A 24,048-nucleotide genomic window follows, 5' to 3' on the forward strand; every position below is an offset into this window, starting at 1 on the left:
CATTCTTTGATAATAAGTGCACTTTGAAATCTTTGACTTGAAGTTACTACCTTCTTTCTTTCCAATATTTAGAAAGTTTAAAATTTATGATTTCCTTCTGATACCTAGAAAAAGTCTCAACATCAGTTTGTGTGTTGCACAGTGTGTTCTGACTAGTTTGTAATGCCATTTATCAATTCTGGTGTCAGGGATTTCCCACTCACTACTTTCTCTGTTTTATGTATCTGAAGTAAATCTGGCCTTTTTTTCTGGTTAAATTTGTAAGGAATGCATTTTCAAATGGGTTTTACTTTGGAAAATCAACAGCTGCCGGCTCCTTATGGACACTTTGCTAGTTTGGAGTCAGCGGTCTCTGTAAATACTACTTTCATCTCCAGTTCCGAAAGCTAAACCTCCAAGCCCTCACTTCAGGCTGTAATACGTAAGTGAGACAGAGATTTCTAACTGATCCAGTCAGAGGGTCATTGAAAATCCATGAGAATTCTGTTAAGCAATTCACATAACCATATATTATGTGCAATTTGTTGATACAAATCTTCCGACCACCCAATTACATGTTCTTCTGCTTCCTCATCACTGTTCAAAATTCAGAATTTTCAACATTGTGTATTATCCAGTTTCATTCTCTGATGGCAGCCAATCAATTATTGCATGTAATTTAACCCGAAAAAAGCCAGATTTATTGCAGACACATAAAACAAAGAAAGTTATCAGTGGCAAATCCCAAAACAGCAAAGCTGATAAATGGCATTGCAATATGTGATTTTAATGAAACAAACATATATAACACAGCATAAATTTTGGTCAAATAGTTTAATTGTCTGTGATTAATCAGAACTATTTTCATCTCACAGCATAACTTTCTCGTAGATCTGACAAAATCTTTTTCATTGCAATTGCCTGCTATATCTGTGACCAGGAATCATGGTTTTTGGCGCCTTCTGTGATTCTCAATAGCTCTCCTCAGGGTAGTATCCGTTGAAAGATCAAGTTGTTTCAGATCTCCATTATCGCACCCAACAACTGGGCACCTATTTCAGAAAGAAAGAAAAACAAATTCAATGCAGATGTCCATTTCTTGAGAAAATATTTCTTACTGATAGAAACATAGAAAACATACAGCACAATACAGGCCCTTCGGGCCACAAAGCTGTGATGAATACGTCCCTACCTTAGAACTACAGTACCTAGGCTTTACCCATAGCCCTCCATTTTTCTAAGCTCCATGCAGCCATCAAGGAGTCTCTTAAAAGATCCAATCGTTTCTGCCTCCACCACCGCTGCTGGCAGCCCATTCCATGCACTCACCACACTCTGTGTAAAAAACTTACCCCTGACATAGAAATATAGAAAACCTACAACATAATACAGGCCCTTTAGCCCACAAAGTTGTGCCGAACATGTCCCTGCCTCAGAAATTACTAGGCTTACTCATAGCCCTCTGTTTTTCTAAGCTTCATGTACCTATCCAAAAGTCTCTTAAAAGACCCAATTCTATCTGCCTCCACCACTGTTGCTGGCAGCCCATTCCACGCACTCACCACTCTCTGCGTAAAAAACTTACCCCAGACATCTCCCCTGTACCTGCTTCCCCAGCACCTTAAACCTGTGTCCTCTTGTGGCAACCATTTCAGCCCTGGGAAAAAGCCTCTAACGATCCACACGATCAATGCCTCTCATCATCTTACACACTTCTATCAGGTCACCTCTCATCCTCCGTTGTTCTAAGGAGAAAAGGCCAAGTTCACTCAACCTGTTTTCATAAGGCATGCTCCCCAATCCAGGCAACATCCTTGTAAGTCTCCTCTGCACCCTTTCTATGGTTTCCACATCCTTCCAGTAGTGAGGCAACCGCAACTGAGCACAGTACTCCAAGTGGGGTCTGACCAGGGTCCTATATAGCTGCAACATTACCTCTTGGCTCTTAAACTCAATCCCACGATTGATGAAGGCCAATGCACTGTTTGCCTTGTCAACCACAGAGTTAACCTTTGAGTGTCCTATGGACTCAGACCCCAAGATCCCTCTTATCCTCCACACTGCCAAGAGTCTTACCATTAATACTATATTCTGCTATCATATTTGACCTACCAAAATGAACCAGCTCACACTTATCTGGTTTGAACTCCATCTGCCAATTCTCAGCCCATTTCTGCATCCTATCAATGTCCCGTTGTAACCGCTGACAGCCCTCCACACTATCCACGATACCCCCAACCTTTGTGTCACCAGCAATTTACTAACCCATCCCTCCACTTCCTCATCCAGGTCATTTATAAAATTCACAAAGAGTAGGGGTCCCAGAACTGATCCCTGAGGCACACCACAGGTCACCAGCCACCATGCAGAATATGACCAGTTAATAACCACTCTTTGCCTTCTGTGGGCAAGCTATTTCCAATTTCACAAAGCAATGTCCCCTTGGATCCTTACTTTCTCAATAAGCCTTGCATCAAGTACCTTATCAAATGCCTTGCTGAAATCCATATACACTACATCTATGGCTCTACCTTCATCAATGTGCTTAGTCACATCCTCAAAAAATTCAATCAGGCTCATAAGGCATGACCTGCCTTTGACAAAGCCATGCTGACTATTCCTAATCATATTATGCCTCTCCAAATGTTCATAAATTCTGCCTCTCAGGATCTTCTCCATCAAAGTAGCAACCACTGAAGTAAGACTCACTGGCCCATAATTTCCTGGGCTATCCCTACTCCCTATCTTGAATAAGGGAACAACACCCGCCACCTTCCAATTCTCCGGAACCTCTCCCGTCCTCATTGATGATGCAAAGAGGAGGCATGAGGCTCAGAGGCTCAGCAATCTCCTCCCTCGCTTCCCACAGTAGCCTGGGGTACATCCAGTCCGGTCCCAGTGACTTATCCAACTTGATGCTTTCCAAAAGCTCCAGCACATCTCTTTTCTTAATATCTACATTCTCAGCTTTTCAGTCATCCCACAATCGCCAAGATCCTTTTCCATAGTGAATACTGAAGTGAAGTATTCATTAAGTACTACCACCATTTCTTCTGGTTCCATACACACTTTTCCATTATCACACTTGATTGCTCCTATTCTCTTATGTCTTATCTTCTTGCTCTTCACATACTTGTAGAATGCCTTGGGGTTTTCCTTAATCCTGTCCACCAAGGCCTTCTCATGGCCCCTTCTGGCTTTCCTTATATTATTCTTAAGCTCCCTCCTGCTAGCCTTATAATCTTCTAGATTCATATCATGACCTAATTTTTTGAACCTTTCGTAAGCTCTTCTTTTCTTCTTGACGAGATTTACACCAGCCTTTGTAAGCCATGGATCTTGTAACCTACCATCCTTTCCATGTCTCATTGAACGTAAGAACATTGTGATGGGAGATCTTAATTTCCCAAATATCGATTGGCATCTCCCTAGAGCAAGGGGTTTAGAAGGGGTGGAGCTTGTTAGGTGTGTTCAGGAAGGTTTCTTCACACAATATGTAGATAAGCCTACAAAAGGAGAGGCTGTACTTGATTTGGTATTGGGAAATGAACCTGGTCAGGTGTCAGATCTCTTAGTGGGAGAGAATTTTGGAGATAGTGATCATAATTCTATCTCCTTTACAGTAGCATTGGAGAGAGATAGGAACAGACAAGTTAGTAAAGCGTTTAATTGGAGTAAGGGGAATTATGAGGCTATCAGGCAGGAAATTGGAAGCTTAAATTGGAAACAAATGTTCTCAGGGAAAAGTACGGAAGAAATGTGGCAAATGTTCAGGGGATATTTGTGTGGAGTTCTGCATAGGTTTGTTCCAATGAGACAGGGAAGTTATAGTAGGGTACAGGAACCGTGGTGTACAAAGGCTGTAATAAATCAAGTAAAGAAGAAAAGAAAAGCTTACAAAAGGTTCAGAGAGCTCAGTAATATTAGAGATCTAGAAGATTATAAGGCTAATAGGAAGGAGCTTAAGAAGGAAATTAGGAGAGCCAGAAGGGGCCATGAGAAGGCCTTGGCAGGCAGGATTAAGGAAAACCCCAAGGCATTCTACAAGTATGTGAAGAGCAAGAGGATAAGATGTGAAAGACTAGGACCTATCAAGTGTTACAGTGGGAAAGTATGTATGGAACCAGAGGAAATAGCAGAGATGCTTAATGAATATTTTACTTCAGTATTCACTATGGAAAAGGATCTTGGTGATTGTCGTGATGACTTGCAGCAGACTGAAAAGCTTGAGCATGCAGATATTAAGAAAGAGGATGTGCTGGAGCTTTTGGAAAGCATCAAGTTGGATAAGTCGCTGGGACCGGATGAGATGTACCCCAGGCTACTGTGGGAGGTGAGGGAGGAGATTGCTGAGCCTCTGGCAATGATCTTTGCATCATCAATGGGGACGGGAGAGGCTCCGGAGGATTTGAGGGTTGCGGATGTTGTTCCCTTATTCAAGAAAGGGAGTAGAGATAGCTGGTCTTACCTCAGTGGCTGGTAAGTTGATGGAGAAGATCCTGAGGGGCAGGATTTATGAACATTTGGAGAGGTATAATATGATTAAGAATAGTCAGCATCAGAACTTAGAAAAGTTAAAAATAAACCAAACTTTCAGTTGAAAGTCTATTTTGCTCTCTGGCACCCTTACTAAGTGAGAACCTATCAACCTCTGCTTCAAGTATACCCAATAACTTGGCTTCCACAACCATCTGTGGCAATGAATTCCACAGATTCATTACCCTCTGCCTATTCTGATTGTATTTCTGATGTATTCTCGTTAGGATAAGGAGATTACAATTTCAACACAATATTGCAGGAGTATTCAATAGTTTAAGGGTGGGATGGAAAAAGATTGCCCAATTTAACAAAAAATCCTATTCCAATTACTAAAATCACTTTAAGAATGTGGGTTTTAGAAATTAATCAAACGTTGTTTTACACCTGGGTATGTGCAGTTGACCACTTATTTTATTGGCATGTCAGGAAAAACCCAATTAAAAGACAAAATATATTAGTTTAAAAATGATGGTAATGCTAAGACTATAATAACCTAGCATCCATTATTGCAGTTAAAGAGAGATAGAAACAGAAAATCTACAGCACAATGCTGTACCGAACATGTACTTATTTTAGAAATTACCTAGGGTTATCCATAGCCTCTATTTTTCTAAGCTCCATGTACCTATCCAGGAGTCTCTTAAAAGACCCTATCTTATCGGCCTCCGTCACCAGCAGCCCATTCCTTGCACTCATCACCCTCTGTGTAAAAAACTTGCTCCTGACATCTCCTTTGTACCTACTTCCAAGCACCTTAAAACTGTGCAAGATACAGCACAAGAAACAAGAACCTTTGGCCCACAAATTCCTCACTGACCATCATCAAACTCCTCTAACCAAATGTATTCCCACATTCCCAACAAATCCTCTCAAGTTTCTTTTGCTCATCTGCACACTACGGCATTTAGTCAATTAACCTGCAGGTTTTTGGAGTGTGAGAGGAAACCACAGAGTGCGACACAGCTCCATTAGCTATGCCACCTTGTTAAAATCATCCTGAGAATCATTTATATCAGAAAGATTTTCTGTACTTTTTAAAGTTAAGTTTAAGCCCAATCCTTTGACTGCCTTATTTGGTATTGTTGAGGAAAGATCTATAATTTTAGAGCCTTCTCATTTGCAGATACTAGCTTTTATTTCTCTTATGGCTACAAGGACAATCTTGCTTAAATGGAAGGAGGTTGCCCCTCCCCCACACATGCTCAATGGTTATGCGATGTTATGTCATGTTTAAATTTAGAAAAGATTTGTTGTTCGATTTCTGATTCTAATTAAGATTTTCAAACGTTATGGGAACCCTTTCTGAACTACTTTGAAAATCATTGAATTGTTATTGTTATTAAAATATAGATCTGGGCTATTATTATAAAACACTATATGGTAAAGTACTTTTTTTTTCTTTTGTTTTTTCTAGCAGCCAGCTTTGTCTTGGTAGTGGGTGTAGATTTTTTTATAATATAATTAACCATATTATTGTATTTCATAATTCAATTTATTTTATTTGATTGATGATGATTATAGGATACCGTGATTGTATCAGTGTGATTTATATATAGTGCATTTTGTGCTACCTTATTTTGATTTATAATAAGTATCCTTATGAATTCTGTATTTGTGTATATGAAATTTAATAAAAATATTGGAAAAAGAAAAGAAAGAAAGATTAGCTTTGTCATATGGACCCCAAATGGTGTCATTTTTGCACCAACGATCAACAGTCCAAGGATGTACTGGAGGTTGATACACTTTTAGCACCAACATAATATGCCCACAACATGCCTAACCAGACATCTTTGGAATTTGAGTGGAAACCAGAGCACCTGGAGGAAACCCAAGTGGTGATGGGGTACATACTCCTTACAGGCAGAGACAGGAATCGAAGGCTGATTGGTGATCACTGTCATGGTAAAGGGATGTGCTTACCATAATGCTACCATGACGACCCAATTAAATGTGCAATAGGTAATTAATTGTTACTAATATAAATAAGAGGGATATGAAGAGGATAGTAGTCACCTAAACCTGGAGACTGTGTTTAGCGAAAAGTACTTGTGAGATCAGTAATTAGGATGTAGTGAGAAGTGTTCCACTCGCAACTCACCGCGCCTTCTTCCTTTGTTTGTGCTTGGTTTGAATTATTTTTATTATGGCTTCCTCTTCATAACTATGACCACAAACTTTATTCTTCACAGGGCATTCCATTTCTCTCTGCAGATACAAATTTAAAAGCTAATTAATAACTGTTTTGTTCTTTCCTTGACAAGACACATTGGCAGGATTCTCCATGATATTTGATGTCGATGCTGCTGATGAGGCCAGCACACATGCTTTTCTTAGAAAAGTTTATAGAATAAAATGACAATTTTAGTTCCATATACAGCACCTTCATTTTGATACCACAAATACGTTTGTACATCAACAGACTTCTCCCTAAGGGCATCGTGTCTGTAACTTTTTGCCAAGATATGCGAGTCTGAACATTTCTTCTTCAAAATCATCTGTAGGCATACTTGACTCCATAGTGCGAGGTACAGAAAGGGGTTTCTGTGGCAACAGGTGGAATTTAAGGATGGTGTGTTGCCTCCCTGGTGCCAGGATCAAGGGCGTCACGGACCGGTTGCAGGGCATCCTCAAGGGTGAAGGTGAACAGCGGGAAGTGGTGGTGCATGTCGGCACAAATGACGTTGGGAAGAGGAGGAAAGAAATTCTGCAGCGTGACTTCAGGGAACTCGGAAGAAGGCTGAAAAGCAGGACCTCTAGGGTGGTTATCTCCGGTTTGCTTCCAGTTCCTCGTGCTGGAGAGGACAGGAACAGGGAGATAAGGGATCTGTTTTGGGGTAAGCATGAATTGTACAAAAGGGACGGGTTGCACCATAACAGGCGGGGAATAAACATTCTGGCAGGCAGGTTTGCCACTGCTACACGGGTGTGTTTAAACTAAATAGTGGGGGGGAGGAGAGGAAATATAAGGATGCAGTTAAAGGGAAAGAGAGAATAAGGAAAGTTAAGGAAGACAACAGAATTAACGGGGCAGAAAGCTCAGGAAGGGATTGGAGAGTACTGCCAAGTGCAATAGGAATCGATGTGAAAGGTGAGGGGAGTAATGGATTAAAAGTATTATATATGAATGCACGGAGTATAAGAAATAAAGTGGATGAGCTTGAGGCTCAGTTGGAAATTGGCAAGTATGATGTTGTAGGAATAACACAGACATGGCTGCAAGAGGACCAGGACTGGGAAATGAATATTCAAGGGTATATGTCCTATCGAAAGGACAGACAGGTGGGCAGAGGGGGTGGGGTGGCTCTGTTGGTGACGAATGAAATTCAGTCCCTTGCGAGGGACGACATAGAATCAGGAGATGTAGACTCAGTATGGACAGAACTGAGAAATTGTAAGGGCAAAAAGACCCTAATGGGAGTTATCTACAGGCCCCCTAACAGTAGCCTGGATATAGGGTGCAAGTTGAATCAAGAGTTAAAATTGGCATGTCGCAAAGGTAATGCTACGGTTGTTATGGGGGATTTTAACATGCAGGTAGACTGGGAAAATCAGGTTGGTACTGGACCCCAAGAAAGGGAGTTTATGGAGTGCCTCTGAGATGGATTCTTAGAGTAGCTTGTACTGGAACCTGCCAGGGAGAAGGCAATTCTGGATTTAGTGTTGTGTAATGAACCGGATTTGATAAGGGAACGTGGTAAGGGAGCCATTAGGAGGTAGTGACCATTATATGATAAGTTTTAAACTACAATTTGAGAAGGAGAAGGGAAAATCAGAAGTGTCAGTACTGCAGTTGAACAAAGGGGCCTATGGAGCCATGAGGGAGCAGCTGGCCAAAGTTGTCTGGAAAGATACCCTAGCAGGGATGACAGTGGAACAACAATGGCAGGTATTTCTGGGAATAATACAGAAAGTGCAGGATCAGTTCATTCCAAAGAGGAAGAAAGATTATAAGGGGAGTAAGGAGTGACCGTGGCTGACAAGGGAAGTCAAGGACAGTATAAAAATAAGAGAGAAGTATAACATAGCAAAGATGAGCGGGAAGCCAGAGGTTTGGGAAACTTTTAAAGAGCAACAGAGGATAACTAAAAAGGCAAAACGGGGAGAAAAGATGAGATATGAAGGCAAGCTAGCCAAGAATATAAAGGAGGATAGTAAAAGCTTCTTTAGGTATGTGAAGAGGAAAAAATTAGTTAAGACCAAAGTTGGGCCCTTGAAGACAGAAATGGGTGAATTTATTATGGGGAACAAGGAAATGGCAGACGAGTTGAACAGGTACTTTAGATCTGTCTTCACTAGGGAAGACACAAACAATCTCCCAGATGTAATAGTGGCTGGAGGACCCAGGGTAACGGAGGAACTGAAGGAGATTCACATTAGGCAGAATATGGTGTTGGATAGACTGATGGGACTGAAGGCCGATAAATCCCCAGGGCCTGATGGTCTGCACCCCAGGGTACTTAAGGAGGTGGTTCTAGAAATCGTGGACGCATTGGTAATTATTTTCCAATGTTCTATAGATTCAGGATCAGTTCCTGAGGACTGGAGGGAAGCTAATGTTATCCCACTTTTCAAGAAAGGAGGGAGAGAGAAAACAGGGAATTATAGACCAGTTAGTCTGACAACTGTGGTGGGGAAGATGCTGGAGTCAATTATAAAGGATGAAACCTGGACTTTCAGAAAGCTTTTGATAAGGTCCCACATAGGAGATTACTGGGCAAAATTACAGCAGATGACACAAAGCTGGGTGGCAGTGTGAAATGTGCAGAGGATGTTAAGATAATGCAGGATGACTTGGACAGGTTGGGTGAGTGGGCAGATGCAGTTTAATGTGGATAAATGTGAGGTTATCCACTTTGGTGGCAAGAACAGGAAGGCAGATTACTATTTGAATGGTGTCAAGTTAGGAAAAGGGGAAGTACAACGAGATCTTGGTGTCCTTGTTCATCAGTCACTGAAAGCAAGCATGCAGTGAAGAAAGCTTATGGCATGTTGGCTTTCGTAACAAGGGGAGTTGAGTATAGGAGCAAAGAGGTCCTTCTGCAGTTGTACAGGGCCCTGGTGAGACCAGACCTGGAGTATTGTGTACAGTTTTGGTCTCCAAATTTGAGGAAGGACATTCTTGCTATTGAGGGAGTGCAGCGGAGGTTCACGCAGTTAATTCCCAGGATGGCGGGACTGTCATATGTTAAAAGATTGGAGCGACTGGGCTTGTATACTCTGGAACTTAGAAAGTTGAGAGGGGATCTGATTGAAACATATAAGGTTATTAAGGGATTGGACACACTAGAGGCAGGAAACATGTTCCTGATGTTGGGGGAGTCCAGAACCAGAGGCCACAATTTGAGGATAAGGGTAGGCCATTTAGAACGGAGTTGAGGAAAAACTTTTTCACCCAGAGAGTGGTGGATCTGTGGAATGCTCTGCCTCGGAAGGCAGTGGAGGCCAATTCTCTGGATGCTTTCAAGAAAGAGTTAGATAGAGCGCTTAATGATAGTGGAGTCAAGGGATATTGTGAGAAGGCAGGAATGGGGTACTGATTGTGGATGATCAGCCATGATCACAGTGAATGGCGGTGCTGGCTCGAAGGGCTGAATGGCCTACTCCTGCACCTATTGTCTATTGACCAGTTTGCCTGGGCTACCAATCACTGCAAATCCACAGTAAGCTCTTGGTTTCCTGCCATCAAGTGAAAGCCTGCCAATGCCAACCAGGAAATATTCAGTGAAATAAAATGAAAAGATCTACCAAGGTTTTTAATATGCAGAATGGACTGAAGTTTGCAATTAAGACTCCTATTGAGAATGATGCCTTCAGTGGAAAGAAACCTTTGGATCTATCTAAAACCTGCTTCCAGAGTGACCAGCACCTTGTACTTACCTTGTATAGCAAACTGTGCCGAGACACTTTTAAGGTGGCTTTATCAAACAAAAATAAAAACACAACAATATCAGAGTTAATGTTGCAGGTCAAAGACAAAGGATTCCAATATAGAGTTTCTGACCTGAACCATTAATATTTTCCTTTTCAGCTATACTGCCTGACTTGCCAAGTGTGTCCAGTATTTTCTATTTTTATTTCAGATTGAACAGTTCAATTTTTGAAAATTTTAAGGCAAATGACCCATAGGTTGTTCAGAGGCAGTGTCTGGTCACAGATTTGACTTAATCCTATTAAACAGTGGAATGTGCTCCATTGATCAAATATCTCCTCCTGATTCTATTCCACACTGTTGAACTGTTTAAGGGTTTAATGGCTGCCTTAAAGAAAGAAAGTAATATAGAAACATAGAAAATAGGTGCAGGAGTAGGCCATTCGGCCCTTCGAGCCTGCACTGCCATTTATTATGATCATGGCTGATAGATGTGTTCAGGGAGGGAATAGATGTGTTCAGGGAGGGAATTCCACAATTTAAGGCTTTGGCATATGAAATCATAACCATCTGCCAGCAGAAGTGGCGGATGAAGGTTCAAGTGCAACATTGAAGAAAAACTTGGATAAGTAAATGGATGGAAAGGTTATGGAGTGCTATGGGACAAGGCAGAATAACATTTTTGCATGGACTAGATGGGCCAAAGGGCCTGCTTCAGAGCTACAGTACTTTATAACTGACTGCAACTGAAAGGACTGGCGAAACAGAAGGTGGCAGAGAGGGCAGCCCCCGCAAAGTCCGAAATAGAATAGATTACAGAGATAGAAAAGGGTAAAACCTGGAGGTATTTGAAAATGGGAAATTTAAAGTTAAAGCACTGCTTAACTAGGAGCGAGGCAGGTCAGAAAGAGCAAGAGTGATGGACAAGTGGACTGGATACAAATTAAGGTTTAGAGCCAGCAGCAGGCAAATTTGGGGGATGAGCCGAGAAGGTGTTGCAGAATCATTCCAGATGGAGTACCAATACCCGTAAACTGATTCGTTGTTAAAACAATTTAAACGCTGGCCTAGATCGGAGTTGACAGCCAATTTTGCTCGCTCTCTGTGATGGCTACTCCTTTCTCCAGGGCACTGGAGTCCTTCACTGTTTGGTCAATTTAAACACCGGCCCAGATAGACTGAAAAGACAGGGTGTCCAGATATGAGGCGAGAGCTGATTGTGCTTGCTTTCCGTGAAAGTCGCACCTTTTTCCAAGGTGCTGAGGCTATGAAGAATGCCCCGGCAGCTGAACTCTGTGCCCACTAATATGATGAACTGATAAACAAAGGTTTGGGCCCACTCCGGGGTTCAGATGTGAGGACTCAATTTGATCTAGAATGTTGTTGTTCACTTCAAATGTCTGCATGATTTGTGTTTTTTTCCCTTTTTCTTGCGCATCAGGTGTTGGTCTTTTATTTTTATTTTCAATATGTTTCTCCTTAATTGTGTTCTTTGGGTTTCTTGCTTTATGGCTATCTGTGAGTAAACAAATGTCAAGGTTGTATAACTGATAATAAATATACTTGAATCTTGAATAGGAAGGAAGCATAGGTACATATGAAGACTTGGCAGCAAGGCTGAAGAGGGGAAGAAGTCAAGTTATGTTACAGCACCAGTATTATTATTCTATCCTTCCTTCACTTATTCCATTATTATTTATTCACTTATCTCTCATCCTGGGATCCAGTATTAAAACAGGATTGCGAACAGTCTAACTTAGTTTCAGACATTTTTCAGTGCGAATAATGGTGTCGGTGGCCAGATTCAGATCTGTTTACTACCTGTATATCGAAACATAGAGTGAAATGCATCATTTGCATTAACAACCAATATACACCTCGGGATTTGCTGGAGGCAGCCAGTAAGTGTCGCCACATATTACAGTACCAGGGAACAATTTCTGAAAGAAATTGAGGACAATAGCTTTGTCTTTAACCACACTCAGAGGAAATCAGATACAATAGAGGGACTAGTACTCAGACATTGTAGTTGAAGCTAGGTGAGGGACCCAGAGACCCTTTCGTTACCCAGGAAACTAAAACTAACATGTTAAAGACTGGAAAAAAATGCTCAGTTTACATGCCTTGCTTCTGTTTATATATATAGGACTGGGAAGGCCAAGAAGTCGTGACCAGATGGAAGACAGAGGAAAAAATACATTTTCAAACATTACAGGAAAATTAATACAACTGATATGGATTTCAGGCATAAAACAGAGCTGAAAATTGCCTTCTGTCACTCTAAAAGCAGGTAGAAATTTTAGTTGCTTTAACATAAAGACAATTACCAACCCTTTTGCCTTGGAAATGCAAATAATGCCTTGTCTCTTCTTAAAATACTGGGAAACTACCCATATCTGAGTTATTCTCACAGTGAAATGAAATAACACCATTATTAAAATAAAAGGTTTTCTGATAAGTCAATTCTGCATGTACTAGTGTATCTGAAGTATTCATGACAGTCCAGTTTCACTTTACCTACCTCTTGTGAAAGCTGTCTTCTTGCCTTCTATTCTACAAATTCAGTTTTACTTCTATTCTATGTAAACTTTCTCCCATTTTTTGTGAATGGGAGAAAGTTTGTACAATAGAAAGAGGAAACTGAGAAAGATATCTGAAATATATTGAAATATGAGAGCAATACAACACAGAATGCTGGAGAAACTCAGCAGGTTAGGCAGCATGTATGGAGAGGAATAAACAGTCCATCTTTTGGGCCAAGATCTTTCATTTCCATAGATGCTACCTGAGCTGGTGAGTGCCTCCAGTTATTCTGGACTTCCAGCATTTGCTGAATCTCTTGTGTTTATGATATACCACATTTTTTGTTTTGCTGTAGATTTTAAGACGTGTCCTGTCAGAGGTCCATAGAAAAATTCTAAAGCAGATTTAAGATGGAAAGGAGATTAAGTCTGAAACAAAAACACATAACTGAGATCTATATTCTTTCCTTTACTTTCATATCTTTTTTTTTGGCATGCACGTGCGTGTGTCCGTGCATGCGTTCGTGCGTGTGCACGATGATGTCTTTTTCAAGCCTTTATAAGGCTTGAAAGAGAGGGACTGTGTAGCGCGCCACTCCTCACACATACATTTTTGCAGTACTTTTTCCCTTTTATTTTACGAGGTCGAGTTGCGATCTCGACATTTAACCTGGCACAGATGGAAAGCGTACTCGGGAGCAGCCCCGACTGGATTCAAACCCGGGAACCTCCGTTCCGTGGTCCGGCGCTGATGTCATTGTGCCACCAGCCGGCCTCTTTACTTTCATATCTAAGGAATGTAAGAATAGTGGTATGGAACCACTGTGAAAAATGGTGGTTGAAATCGGAAATGGACTGCCTAAGGGCAAGGTGGGAGAAGGAACCACAACATTTAACATGTATCTGTACAAGTACTTAAATAGCCAAAGAGAGAAAGTGATGGACCAAGACTGGATGAAACTAGAACTAAAGGTCACAGGTCAAGAGTGAAAGGTGAAATGTTTAAAAGAACATGAGGTGAAATTTCTTCATGAGAGGATGGTGAGAGAGTGGAACAAGTTGCCAGCGGAAGTATTAGATGCGGGTTCAATTTCAACATTTAACAGAAATTTGTATAGGTACATGGATGGGAGGAATATGTAGGACCATGGTCTCTGTGCAAGTTGATGGGACTAGACAGATGAACAGTTCAGCATGGAGTAGATAGACTGAAGGGTCTGTTTCTGTGCTGTAGAGTTCTATGACTAATTGCTACTGGGAGTACAGATAGACCCATTTCTGTGCCATTTAACCTTGACTCTAGGAAATAGCTGGAAAGCTCTTCAGTACAATAAAGAAATTTAAAAAAACTAAGTAAGTTATCAGTATTATTGGGCTAAATTTAAAAAGTAATGCTCTGCAGCTTTACTCCAGTTATTCCACACTCACTGACCTTCTAATCATAACACACACAAAATGCTGGAGGAACTCAGCAGGTCAGGCAACAGCTGTGCTTAAGAATAGAGTCAACGTTTCAGGCTGTGACCCCAGTTTTCCATGGATGCTGTCTGGCCTGCTGAATTCCTCCAGCATTTTGTGTGTATTGCTCGCATTTCCAGCATCTGCAGAATCTCTTGTGTTTCTGACATTCTAATCATCTAGATCAGGGATTCCCAACCTGCGATTCATGAACCCCTTAGTTAATGGTACGGGTCCATGGCGTTAAAAAACCCCTGTTCTAGATCATTATAAAGCAATGGCAGATGGAGACTTTTTTTTCATCTACAAGAGATGGAAAATATTAAATGGTAATCCCTGTTTGAATTACAGATCCGCTTGTTTATATGATCTCCAGAAAGCCAAAGTGGAAATTCCAGACTAGACTGGAATCAACAAGGGATGCTCAACAGCTGTGGCGGGATTTGAATGCCATAACCTCCAACAAAGCTATATCTAGCGATATGGGTGGTAGCAGAGCTTCGCTTCCAGATGAGCTCAATGCCTTCTATCCTCGCTTTGACCACCAGGACAGGGAGGAACCATCGCGTATCCCTACATATCCTGATAATCCTTTGGTCTCAGTATCTGAGATGATGTGCGGCTGCCTTCAAGAGTGTGAATCCAAGGAAAACATCCAGTCTGGATGGAGTACCTAGCCAAATACTGAAGACCTGTGCTGACCAATTAGTTGGTGTGTTCACGGATATCTTCAAGCTCTTGCTTTGGTAGTGTGTGGTACCCATCTGCTTTAAGCAGGTTTCAATCATACCGGTGCCCGAGAAGAGCATGGTAACCGATCTCAATGACTCGCCCAGCGCCACTTACATCCACAGTGATGAAGTGTTCTGAGAGGCTGGAGACAAAACATATCAGCTCCTGTTTGACTAACAACCTGGATCCAATTTGCCTACAGAAGCAACAAGTCCACAGCAGATGCCATCTCATTGGTTCTTCACACAACCATGAAACATCTGGATAGCAAAATTGCATACATCAGGATGCCCTTTATCAATTACAGCTCAGCATTTTACACCATCACCCCCAACTAATCAGTAAACTCCAAGACCTTGGCCTCAATACCCACTTGTGCAATTGGATCCTGGATTTCTTCACTTGCAGACTCCAGTCAGTTGGATTGGCAAAAACATCTCCTCCACTATCTCAATCAGCACAAGTGCACCACAGGGATGTGTACTTAGCCCCCTGCTCTACATGCTTTACACTTATGACTGTGTGGCTAAGTAAAGTTCCAACACCATATCCAAGTTTGCTGATGACACCACTGTTATGGACCCTATCAAAGGAGGTGATGAATCAGCATACAGGAGGGAGATTGAAAATTTGGCTAAGTGGTGTCATAACAACCTCTCACTCAATGTCAGAAAGACTCAAGGAACTGATTGTAGACTTCAGGAGAGGGAAACCAGAGGTCCAAGGTCTTCATTGGAGGAGCAGAGGTGGAGAGGCTCAGTAACTTTGAATTCCTGGGTGTCACAATCTCAGAAGGACCTGTCTTGGACTGATCAGATAAATGTAATTGCAAAGAAAGCACAGCAGCACCTCTATTTCCTTAGGAGTCTGCAGAGATTTGGCACATCATCAAAAACCTTGACAAACTTCCATAGATACAGGTAATATACACAAAATGCTGGAGGAATTCAGCAGGTCTGCTAAGTTCCTCCAGTATTTTGTGTGTATTACTTTGATTTTCATCTGCAGATTTTCTCTTGTTTGTGATTAAACTTTTACAGATGTGCGGTAGGAAGTATACTGATTGGCTACATTACAGCCTGGTATGGGAACACCAATGCCTTTGAGTGGAAAATCCTACAAAAGGGAGTGGATTCGGCCCAGTACATCACGGGTAAAGCCCTCCCAATCATTAAGCACATCTACATGAAACGCTGCCATAGAAAAGCAGCATCCATCATCACAGATCCTCACCACCCAGGCCACGCTGCTGCATCAGGTAGAAGGCCCAACAGCCTCAGGACTCGCACCACCAGGTTCAAGAACAGTTACTACCCCTCAACCATCAGACTCTTGAACATAAGGGAATAACATAACTCATTCTATTTCTGGTGTTCCCACAACTGGTGATCTCACTTTAAGGACTATCTTGTTATTTATTGCTATTTATTTATATTTGCAGTTTGTTGTTCATTGATCCTGTTTACAGTTACTGTTCTATAGATTTGCTGAGTATGCCTGCAGGAATATGAATCTCAGGGTTATATGTACTTTTATTTTGAACTTTGAGGGATTTCAAAACTTAGTGTTTATTTTACAGCATGAATTCAGGTTCAAATTAAAGACACAGCTCTCAAGTTAATTTAAATGACAGAAATAACTCAAAATAGATTCAGTTGCTAACAGTGATGGTTAACTGTGAAGAAATACGTACTAGAACACTCAGCTCTCAGAATATGCTGTTCTGTACCTGTGTAATGGGGCAAATGAAATTCCTTTGGCTCTGGGTCACTGCAATGTCCTCATCAATCTCATTGGCTGAAGTGCTCTCGTTCTGTGACTCTGCACCAACTGGAAGTTCAAGAGGAACAGTCTGAATAAACCAGGTTTGCCATTTATATAAACCTCAGATCAAATAACTGTTTATTAACTAAAAAGCTTTCATTCAAACAATAAAACAACAAGTTACAATCAATTCCACTCTAATGAATACAAATGTTATGAATATCTTTTTATCCATAAGGCTCTGCTTGAAGTAAACTTAAAATAAAGCTGCAGATATTTAATTCATCTAGCCAGCAATCGGCTTGAATTTGAGTAAAGCACGATGGTGCCGAACAAATCAAAGCACAAGATTTTCTTAGAAACAACTGAGCGCTTGAGTTCATCTGCAATGTGCAATATTTTTTGTGTGCTATTTTAAGGATCCACAAAACACATAGAACACTACAGCACAGTACAAGACTTTTGTCCCATGATGTTATGCCGACCTTTTAACCTACTCTAAGATCAATCTAAACCTTCCCTCCTACATAGCGCTCTATTTTCTTTCACCCATGTGCCTAAGAGTTTCTTAAATGTTCTTAATGTAGCTGTCTCTCCACCATCATGCTTAACTATCATCAAAAAATTAGTTAATTTATTAAAATGGCAAAAAAATTAAAACAAAAATTGAAATTAAATTAAAAGATGTAACAGGTGAGGAGAATGAAGCAAAAAGTTTTAAGTAGTAAATACCATATTTTCCTATTTTAAAGACAGAACCACAAAATAAAATATGGAAGTCCAGTGTAAACCAAACTTCACACCTCACAAATGGACGATCATCTCAGGAGCATTGTTCCCATACATTCTTACTATTGAGGGGTCACCCCCTCCAACAAGCAATCAAGTCCTTGTCAAATACAGCAGAAGAAAGTAGCAATTGGATTTGGATTAAAAGGAAAGACAACAACTGGGCTGCAAGACGTTGTGGGCTTATCAACGAAACATCAAAGAAGGAGGGTGCCCACCTGATGACCCCAATGACGTATATACCCTCCCTCCTTGTCACCACTCCAAACCCACTGCCAACATCGAGTGTGCCAACTTACCATAGGGATTGAAACATTAAGTCCCAGTAGCTCTACATCTATTGCTGAGTGATTCATATCACTGAGCCTTTTGCAAAAGCAATACACCATTTATTATAGAAACATAGAAAACATAGAAAATAGGTGCAGGAGTAGGCCATTCGGCCCTTCGAGCCTGCACCGCCATTTATTATGATCATGGCTGATCATCCAACTCAGAACCCCGCCCCAGCCTTCCCTCCATACCCCCTGACCCCCGTAGCCACAAGGGCCATATCTAACTCCCTCTTAAATATAGCCAATGAACTGGCCTCTACTGTTTCCTGTGGCAGAGAATTCCACAGATTCACCACTCTCTGTGTGAAGAAGTTTTTCCTAATCTCGGTCCTAAAAGGCTTCCCCTCTATCCTCAAACTGTGGCCCCTCGTTCTGGACTTCCCCAACATCGGGAATAATCTTCCTGCATCTAGCCTGTGCAATCCCTTTAGGATTTTATACGTTTCAATCAGATCCCCCCTCAATCTTCTAAATTCCAACGAGTACAAGCCCAGTTCATCCAGTCTCTCTTCATATGAAAGTCCTGCCATCCCAGGAATCAATCTGGTGAACCTTCTTTGTACTCCCTCTATGGCAAGGATGTCTTTCCTCAGATTAGGGGACCAAAACTGCACACAATACTCCAGGTGTGGTCTCACCAAGGCCTTGTACAACTGCAGTAGTACCTCCCTGCTCCTGTACTCGAATCCTCTCGCTATAAATGCCAGCATACCATTCGCCTTTTTCACCGCCTGCTGTACCTGCATGCCCACTTTCAATGACTGGTGTATAATGACACCCAGGTCTCGTTGCACCTCCCCTTTTCCTAATCGGCCACCATTCAGATAATAATCTGTTTTCCTGTTTTTGCCACCAAAGTGGATAACTTCACATTTATCCACATTAAATTGCATCTGCCATGAATTTGCCCACTCACCCAACCTATCCAAGTCACCCTGCATCCTCTTAGCATCCTCCTCACAGCTAACACTGCCACCCAGCTTCGTGTCATCCGCAAACTTGGAGATGCTGCATTTAATTCCCTCATCCAAGTCATTAATATATATTGTAAACAACTGAGGTCCCAGCACTGAGCCTTGCGGTACCCCACTAGTCACCGCCTGCCATTCTGAAAAGGTCCCGTTTATTCCCACTCTTTGCTTCCTGTCTGCTAACCAACTCTCCACCCACACCAATACCTTACCCGCAATACCGTGTGCTTTAAGTTTGCACACTAATCTCCTGTGTGGGACCTTGTCAAAAGCCTTCTGAAAATCCAAATATACCACATCCACTGGTTCTCCCCTATCCACTCTACTAGTTACATCCTCAAAAAATTCTATGAGATTCGTCAGACATGATTTTCCTTTCACAAATCCATACTGACTTTGTCCGATCATTTCACCGCTTTCCAAATGTGCTGTTATCACATCCTTGATAACTGACTCCAGCAGTTTCCCCACTACCGACGTTAGGCTAACCGGTCTATATAAGAATGGGTTGAGTTTTATAGCATCACATGATGCACTAAGGAAAATTGTCATGTTTCACGTACTACGGCTATAAATGGACTATCTTAAAGTAGCTGTTTTGCACACAATGAAACAAACGTGATGCTGAGATACATCCTGGGACATACTAGGCACATCATCAGTGATAATAGTCTGGGGTCATCGGGTGTTTCGGGCCTTTCAGAATCAGAATCAGGTTTAATATCACCAGCATATGTCTTGAAATTTGTTGAAATAGTAAAAAAACTGAATTACAGTAAATATATATAAATAGTTAAATTAAATAAGTAGTGCAAAAACAGAGATTAAAAAAGTAGAGTGGTAGTGGTCATATCCATTCAGAAATCACATGGCAGAGGGGAAGAAGCTGTTCCTAAATCGTTGAGTGTGTGCCTTCAGGCTCCTGAACCTCCTCCCTGATGGTAGCAATGAGAAGAGGGAATGACCTGGGTGGTGGGGGTCCTTAATGATGGACGCTGCCTTTTTGAGGGACCACTCCTTGAAGTGCTGGATGTACAGAGGCTAGTGCCCATGATGGAGCTGACTAATTTTACAACTCTCTGCAGTTTACTTCAATCCTGTGTGGTAGCTGCACCCTCCCCGCTTCCATCCACCATCCCCCCTCCATACCAGATGGTGATGCAGCCATTTAGAATGCTCTCCATGGTACATTTGTAAATTTGGAATCTCTTCAAACTCCTAACGAAATATAGCCACTGTCTTGCCTTGTTTATAGCTGCACCGATATGTTGGGTCCGGGTTAGGTTCTCAGTGATACTGACACCCAGGAACTTGAAATTGCTCACTCTCTCCACTTCACACACTCTCAGCCAGGCGACCCAGCCAGGGTCGGTCACACCCTGGCTTGTGTTCCGTAAGCAATGGTCCATGGGTCACATCTCTTAATCCATAGCCATCTGGAGGCTTGCACTGCAGCCTCTGTAATGGTCCTGATGACTCTTCTATTTGCAGACCCATAATGCCAAGGAGAGAGTAGGTTCTGTAGAGCAAGCAGCCAGTAAAACGTCTACACCTCACTTCTACAGGCTCAAAACATGCCCTCTACCCCTGCCTTTGCCACTGCTTCATTTGGCCTTCTTACACTCAAATGCCTCCTCAATCCGGTCTTCCAAGGCACTATCAATTCCACCATGACCAACTGCTTTGGGTTTCTGACAGAAACAAGCGTACAAACAACCCACATTATTTTAAGTCTATTGTATCAGAATCAGAATTATTATCCCTGACATACAGTATGCTGTGAAATTAGTGGCTTTGCAGCAGCAGTACTGTACATAAAATATCTATTAAAATAAGATACACTAAGGAATATATTAAAATATAAAGAAGTAGTGCAAAAAGCTCCTGCAGCCCGGACCTGGAACACCTGTCGGTGAAGTGTCGTCCCTACTCTCTGCCACGGGAATTCACCTTGGTCATACTGACAGCGGTCTACATTCCCCCCCCAGCGGACGTGCAGTGTGCTCTGAACATACTGTATGCCAACATCAGTGAAGTTGAGACCAGCTATCCGGAGGCTTTGCTCATTACAGCCAGGGACTTTAACCAGGCCAACCTCAGAAAGGCGCTGCCAAAGTTATACCAATATGTCTCCTGCCCCAATAGAGGCCCGAATATACTTGACCACTGCTACACAGCGGTCAAGGATGCCTACCGTTCTGTCCCATGACCTCACTTCGGAGAATCGGACCATCAGGCTGTACTCCTCCTCCCGGCTTACAAACAGAAACTAAAGTGGGAGGTCACGGTGTCAAAAGTAGTATCGCGTTGGACGGAGGAAATGGATGCGGTCCTCCATGACTGCTTTGAATCGGTGGACTGGTTAGTATTCAAGGACTCGGCAGCTAACCTCGATGAGTATGCCTCAGCTGTCACGGACTTTATTTGGAAATGGACAGAGGACTGTGTGTCTCGCAAGACGATCCGGGTATTCCCTAACCGGAAACCTTGGATGAATTATGAGGTCAAGTCCCTTTTAAAGGCCAGAGCTGCGACTTTTAGGTCCGGGGATACCAGTCGCTACACAGAATCCAGGCGTGAACTCCGGGAAGCCATTAAGAGCGCCAAGAGGCAATATTGAGCCAAGTTGGAAGCCCAGGCTAACCAGAGGGATGCCAGTAGACTATGGCAGGGTCTAAATGAGATCACAGGGCGCAAAGAAAAGGCTGGGAATATCCATAACTGTGGTGCTTCTCCTCCTGACAAACTTAACGTATTCTACGCAAGATTCGAACAGGAGAGCAGTGTCCCACTCCCTCAGGATGAACCGGACCTGGTGGCATCGAGATTCATCGTCACCGAGGAGGATGTTAGAAGGGCCTTCATGAAGGTAAATCCAAGGAAGGCGACGGGTCCAGATGGCGTCCCAGAACGGGTTCTCCGGGCCTGTGCAAGCGAGCTAGCTGGAGTGTTTGCTGACATCTTCAACTGCTCCTTGCTTCAGTTTAAGATCCCCTCATGTTTTAAGAAGGCAGCGATAATCCCAGTGCCGAAGAAGAGCAAGGTGGCATGCCTGAATGACTATCGACCTGTGGCTCTGACATCAATTGCTATAAAGTGCTTCGAGAGATTGGCTATGGCACATATCAACCACTCAACCACAGCCTACCGGTCAATCTCGATGCTTTGCAATTCGCCTACCGGAACAACAGGTCAATGGCAGATGCCATCTCTCTGGCCCTACATTCCTCCTTAGAACACCTGGAGAATAAAGATGCATACGTAAGGCTCCTTTTCATTGACTACAGCTCTGCCTTTAATACCATCATTCCAAATAAACTGATTCCTAAGCACCGGAACCTGGGCCTTAGCACTCAGATCTGCAGCTGGTTCTTCAACTTCCTCACAGACAGGACCCAGGCTGTAAAAATAGGGGACAAGCTCTCCTCTACAATCACTCTGAGCACCGGTGCCCCACAAGGCTGTGTACTCAGCCCCCTGCTGTACTCACTGTACACCCATAATTGTGTCGCCAAGTTTGCATCAAACTCAATATATAAGTTTGCTAATGACACAACAATTGTAGGCTGTATCTCGGGTAATGATGAGTTTGAGTACAGAGAGGAAATTAAGAACCTGGTGGCATGGTGTGAAGACAATAACCTATCCCTCAACGTCAGCAAGACGAAGGAATTGGTTGTTGACTTCAGAAGGAGTAGCAGACCGCATGACTCAATTTACGTAGGTGGTGCACAAGTGGAACAGGTCAAAAGCTTTAAGTTCCTTGGGGTCAATATTACAAATGACCTGATTTGGTCCAACCAAGCAGAGTTCACTGCCAAGAAGGCCCACCAGCGCTTTTACTTCCTGAGAAAACTAAAGAAATTTGGCCTGTCCCCTAAAACACTCACTAATTTTTATAGATACACCGTAGAAAGCATTCTTCTAGGGTGCATCACAACCTGGTATGGAAGTTGTCCTGTCCAAGACCGGAAGAAGCTGCAGAAGATCGTGAACGCGGCGCAGCACATCACACAAACCAATCTTCCGTTCCTGGACTCACTTTACACCGCACGCTGTCGGAGCAGTGCTGCCAGGATAATCAAGGACACGACCCACCCAGCCAACACACTTTTCGTCCCTCTTCCCTCTGGGAGAAGGCTCAGGAGCTTGAAGACTCGTACGACCAGATTTGGGAACAGCTTCTTTCGAACTGTGATAAGTCTGCTGAACGGATCCTGATCTGGGCCGTACCCTCCAAATATCCGGACCTGCCTCTCGGTTTTTTTGCACTACCTTACTTTCCATTTTTCTATTTTCTATTTATGATTTATAATTTAAATTTTTAATATTTACTAACTTTTACTATTTTTAGTATTTTTAATATTTAAAATCCAGGGAATGGGAAGCGCAGAATCAAATATTGCTGTGATGATTGTATGTTGTAGGATCAATAGTTTGGCAACAATAAAGTATAAAAAAAAGTATTAGAAAAGTGAGATAGCGTTCATGGTCCATTCAGAAATCTGATGGCAGAGGGGAAGAAGCTGTTCTTAAAATGTATATTGTGCACCTTCAGGCTCCTGTATCTTTTGCCTGATAGTAGTAATGAGAAAAGGGCATGTCCTAGATGGTGAGGGTTCCTAAAGATAGGTATCATCTTCTTGCAGAATTGGCTTTTAAAGATGTCCTCGGTGGTGGGGCCTGTGCCCATGATTGAGCTGACTGAGTTTATGACCCTCACAAAGCATGTAACATCTGTGTGCACACTAAAAACTCAGGTACATGATTATGGCGACACATCCAAGTCTCAGTTGAAATCTACAGTATGTCTCCTTGTTGATGAGCCCTTGGTTTATTTGGAATTACAGGTGAAGGGCACTGGTTGCTAATTATGTATTTTACCAATTTCTGTCAGGAAGACGCAGGAAAAATATCAGCTGCAGTAAGATGAATTGTGCCAGGGAGTGCTTGATCCAAAATTCCCAATGAATGCATCTTCACTAAAAAGTGAAATTTTCACTATAAACATGAGGAATTATGAGAAATCCAGAGCAACACACACAAAATGCTGGACAAACTCAGCAGGCTAGGCAGCATCCATGGAA

General features: G+C 42.3%; 1 protein-coding gene across 1 annotated transcript in view; it reads right to left on the minus strand.

The window, feature by feature from the left end:
• Positions 1-796: 796 nt before the first annotated feature.
• The window catches only part of nsmce2 (NSE2 (MMS21) homolog, SMC5-SMC6 complex SUMO ligase), a 231,856-nt gene continuing 208,604 nt past the window's right edge, over positions 797-24,048 (minus strand). The window contains exons 5-7 of the mRNA XM_072268301.1: positions 16,832-16,932; positions 6,620-6,726; positions 797-1,031 (exon numbers count right to left, since the gene is read on the minus strand). Of these exons, the coding sequence (XP_072124402.1) occupies positions 923-1,031; positions 6,620-6,726; positions 16,832-16,932 (317 nt within the window). The 3' untranslated portion in view covers positions 797-922. The remainder of the gene's footprint in view (positions 1,032-6,619; positions 6,727-16,831; positions 16,933-24,048) is intronic.

Source organism: Mobula birostris, chromosome 9 (assembly GCF_030028105.1).
Source record: "Mobula birostris isolate sMobBir1 chromosome 9, sMobBir1.hap1, whole genome shotgun sequence".
Lineage (NCBI taxonomy): Eukaryota > Metazoa > Chordata > Chondrichthyes > Myliobatiformes > Myliobatidae > Mobula > Mobula birostris.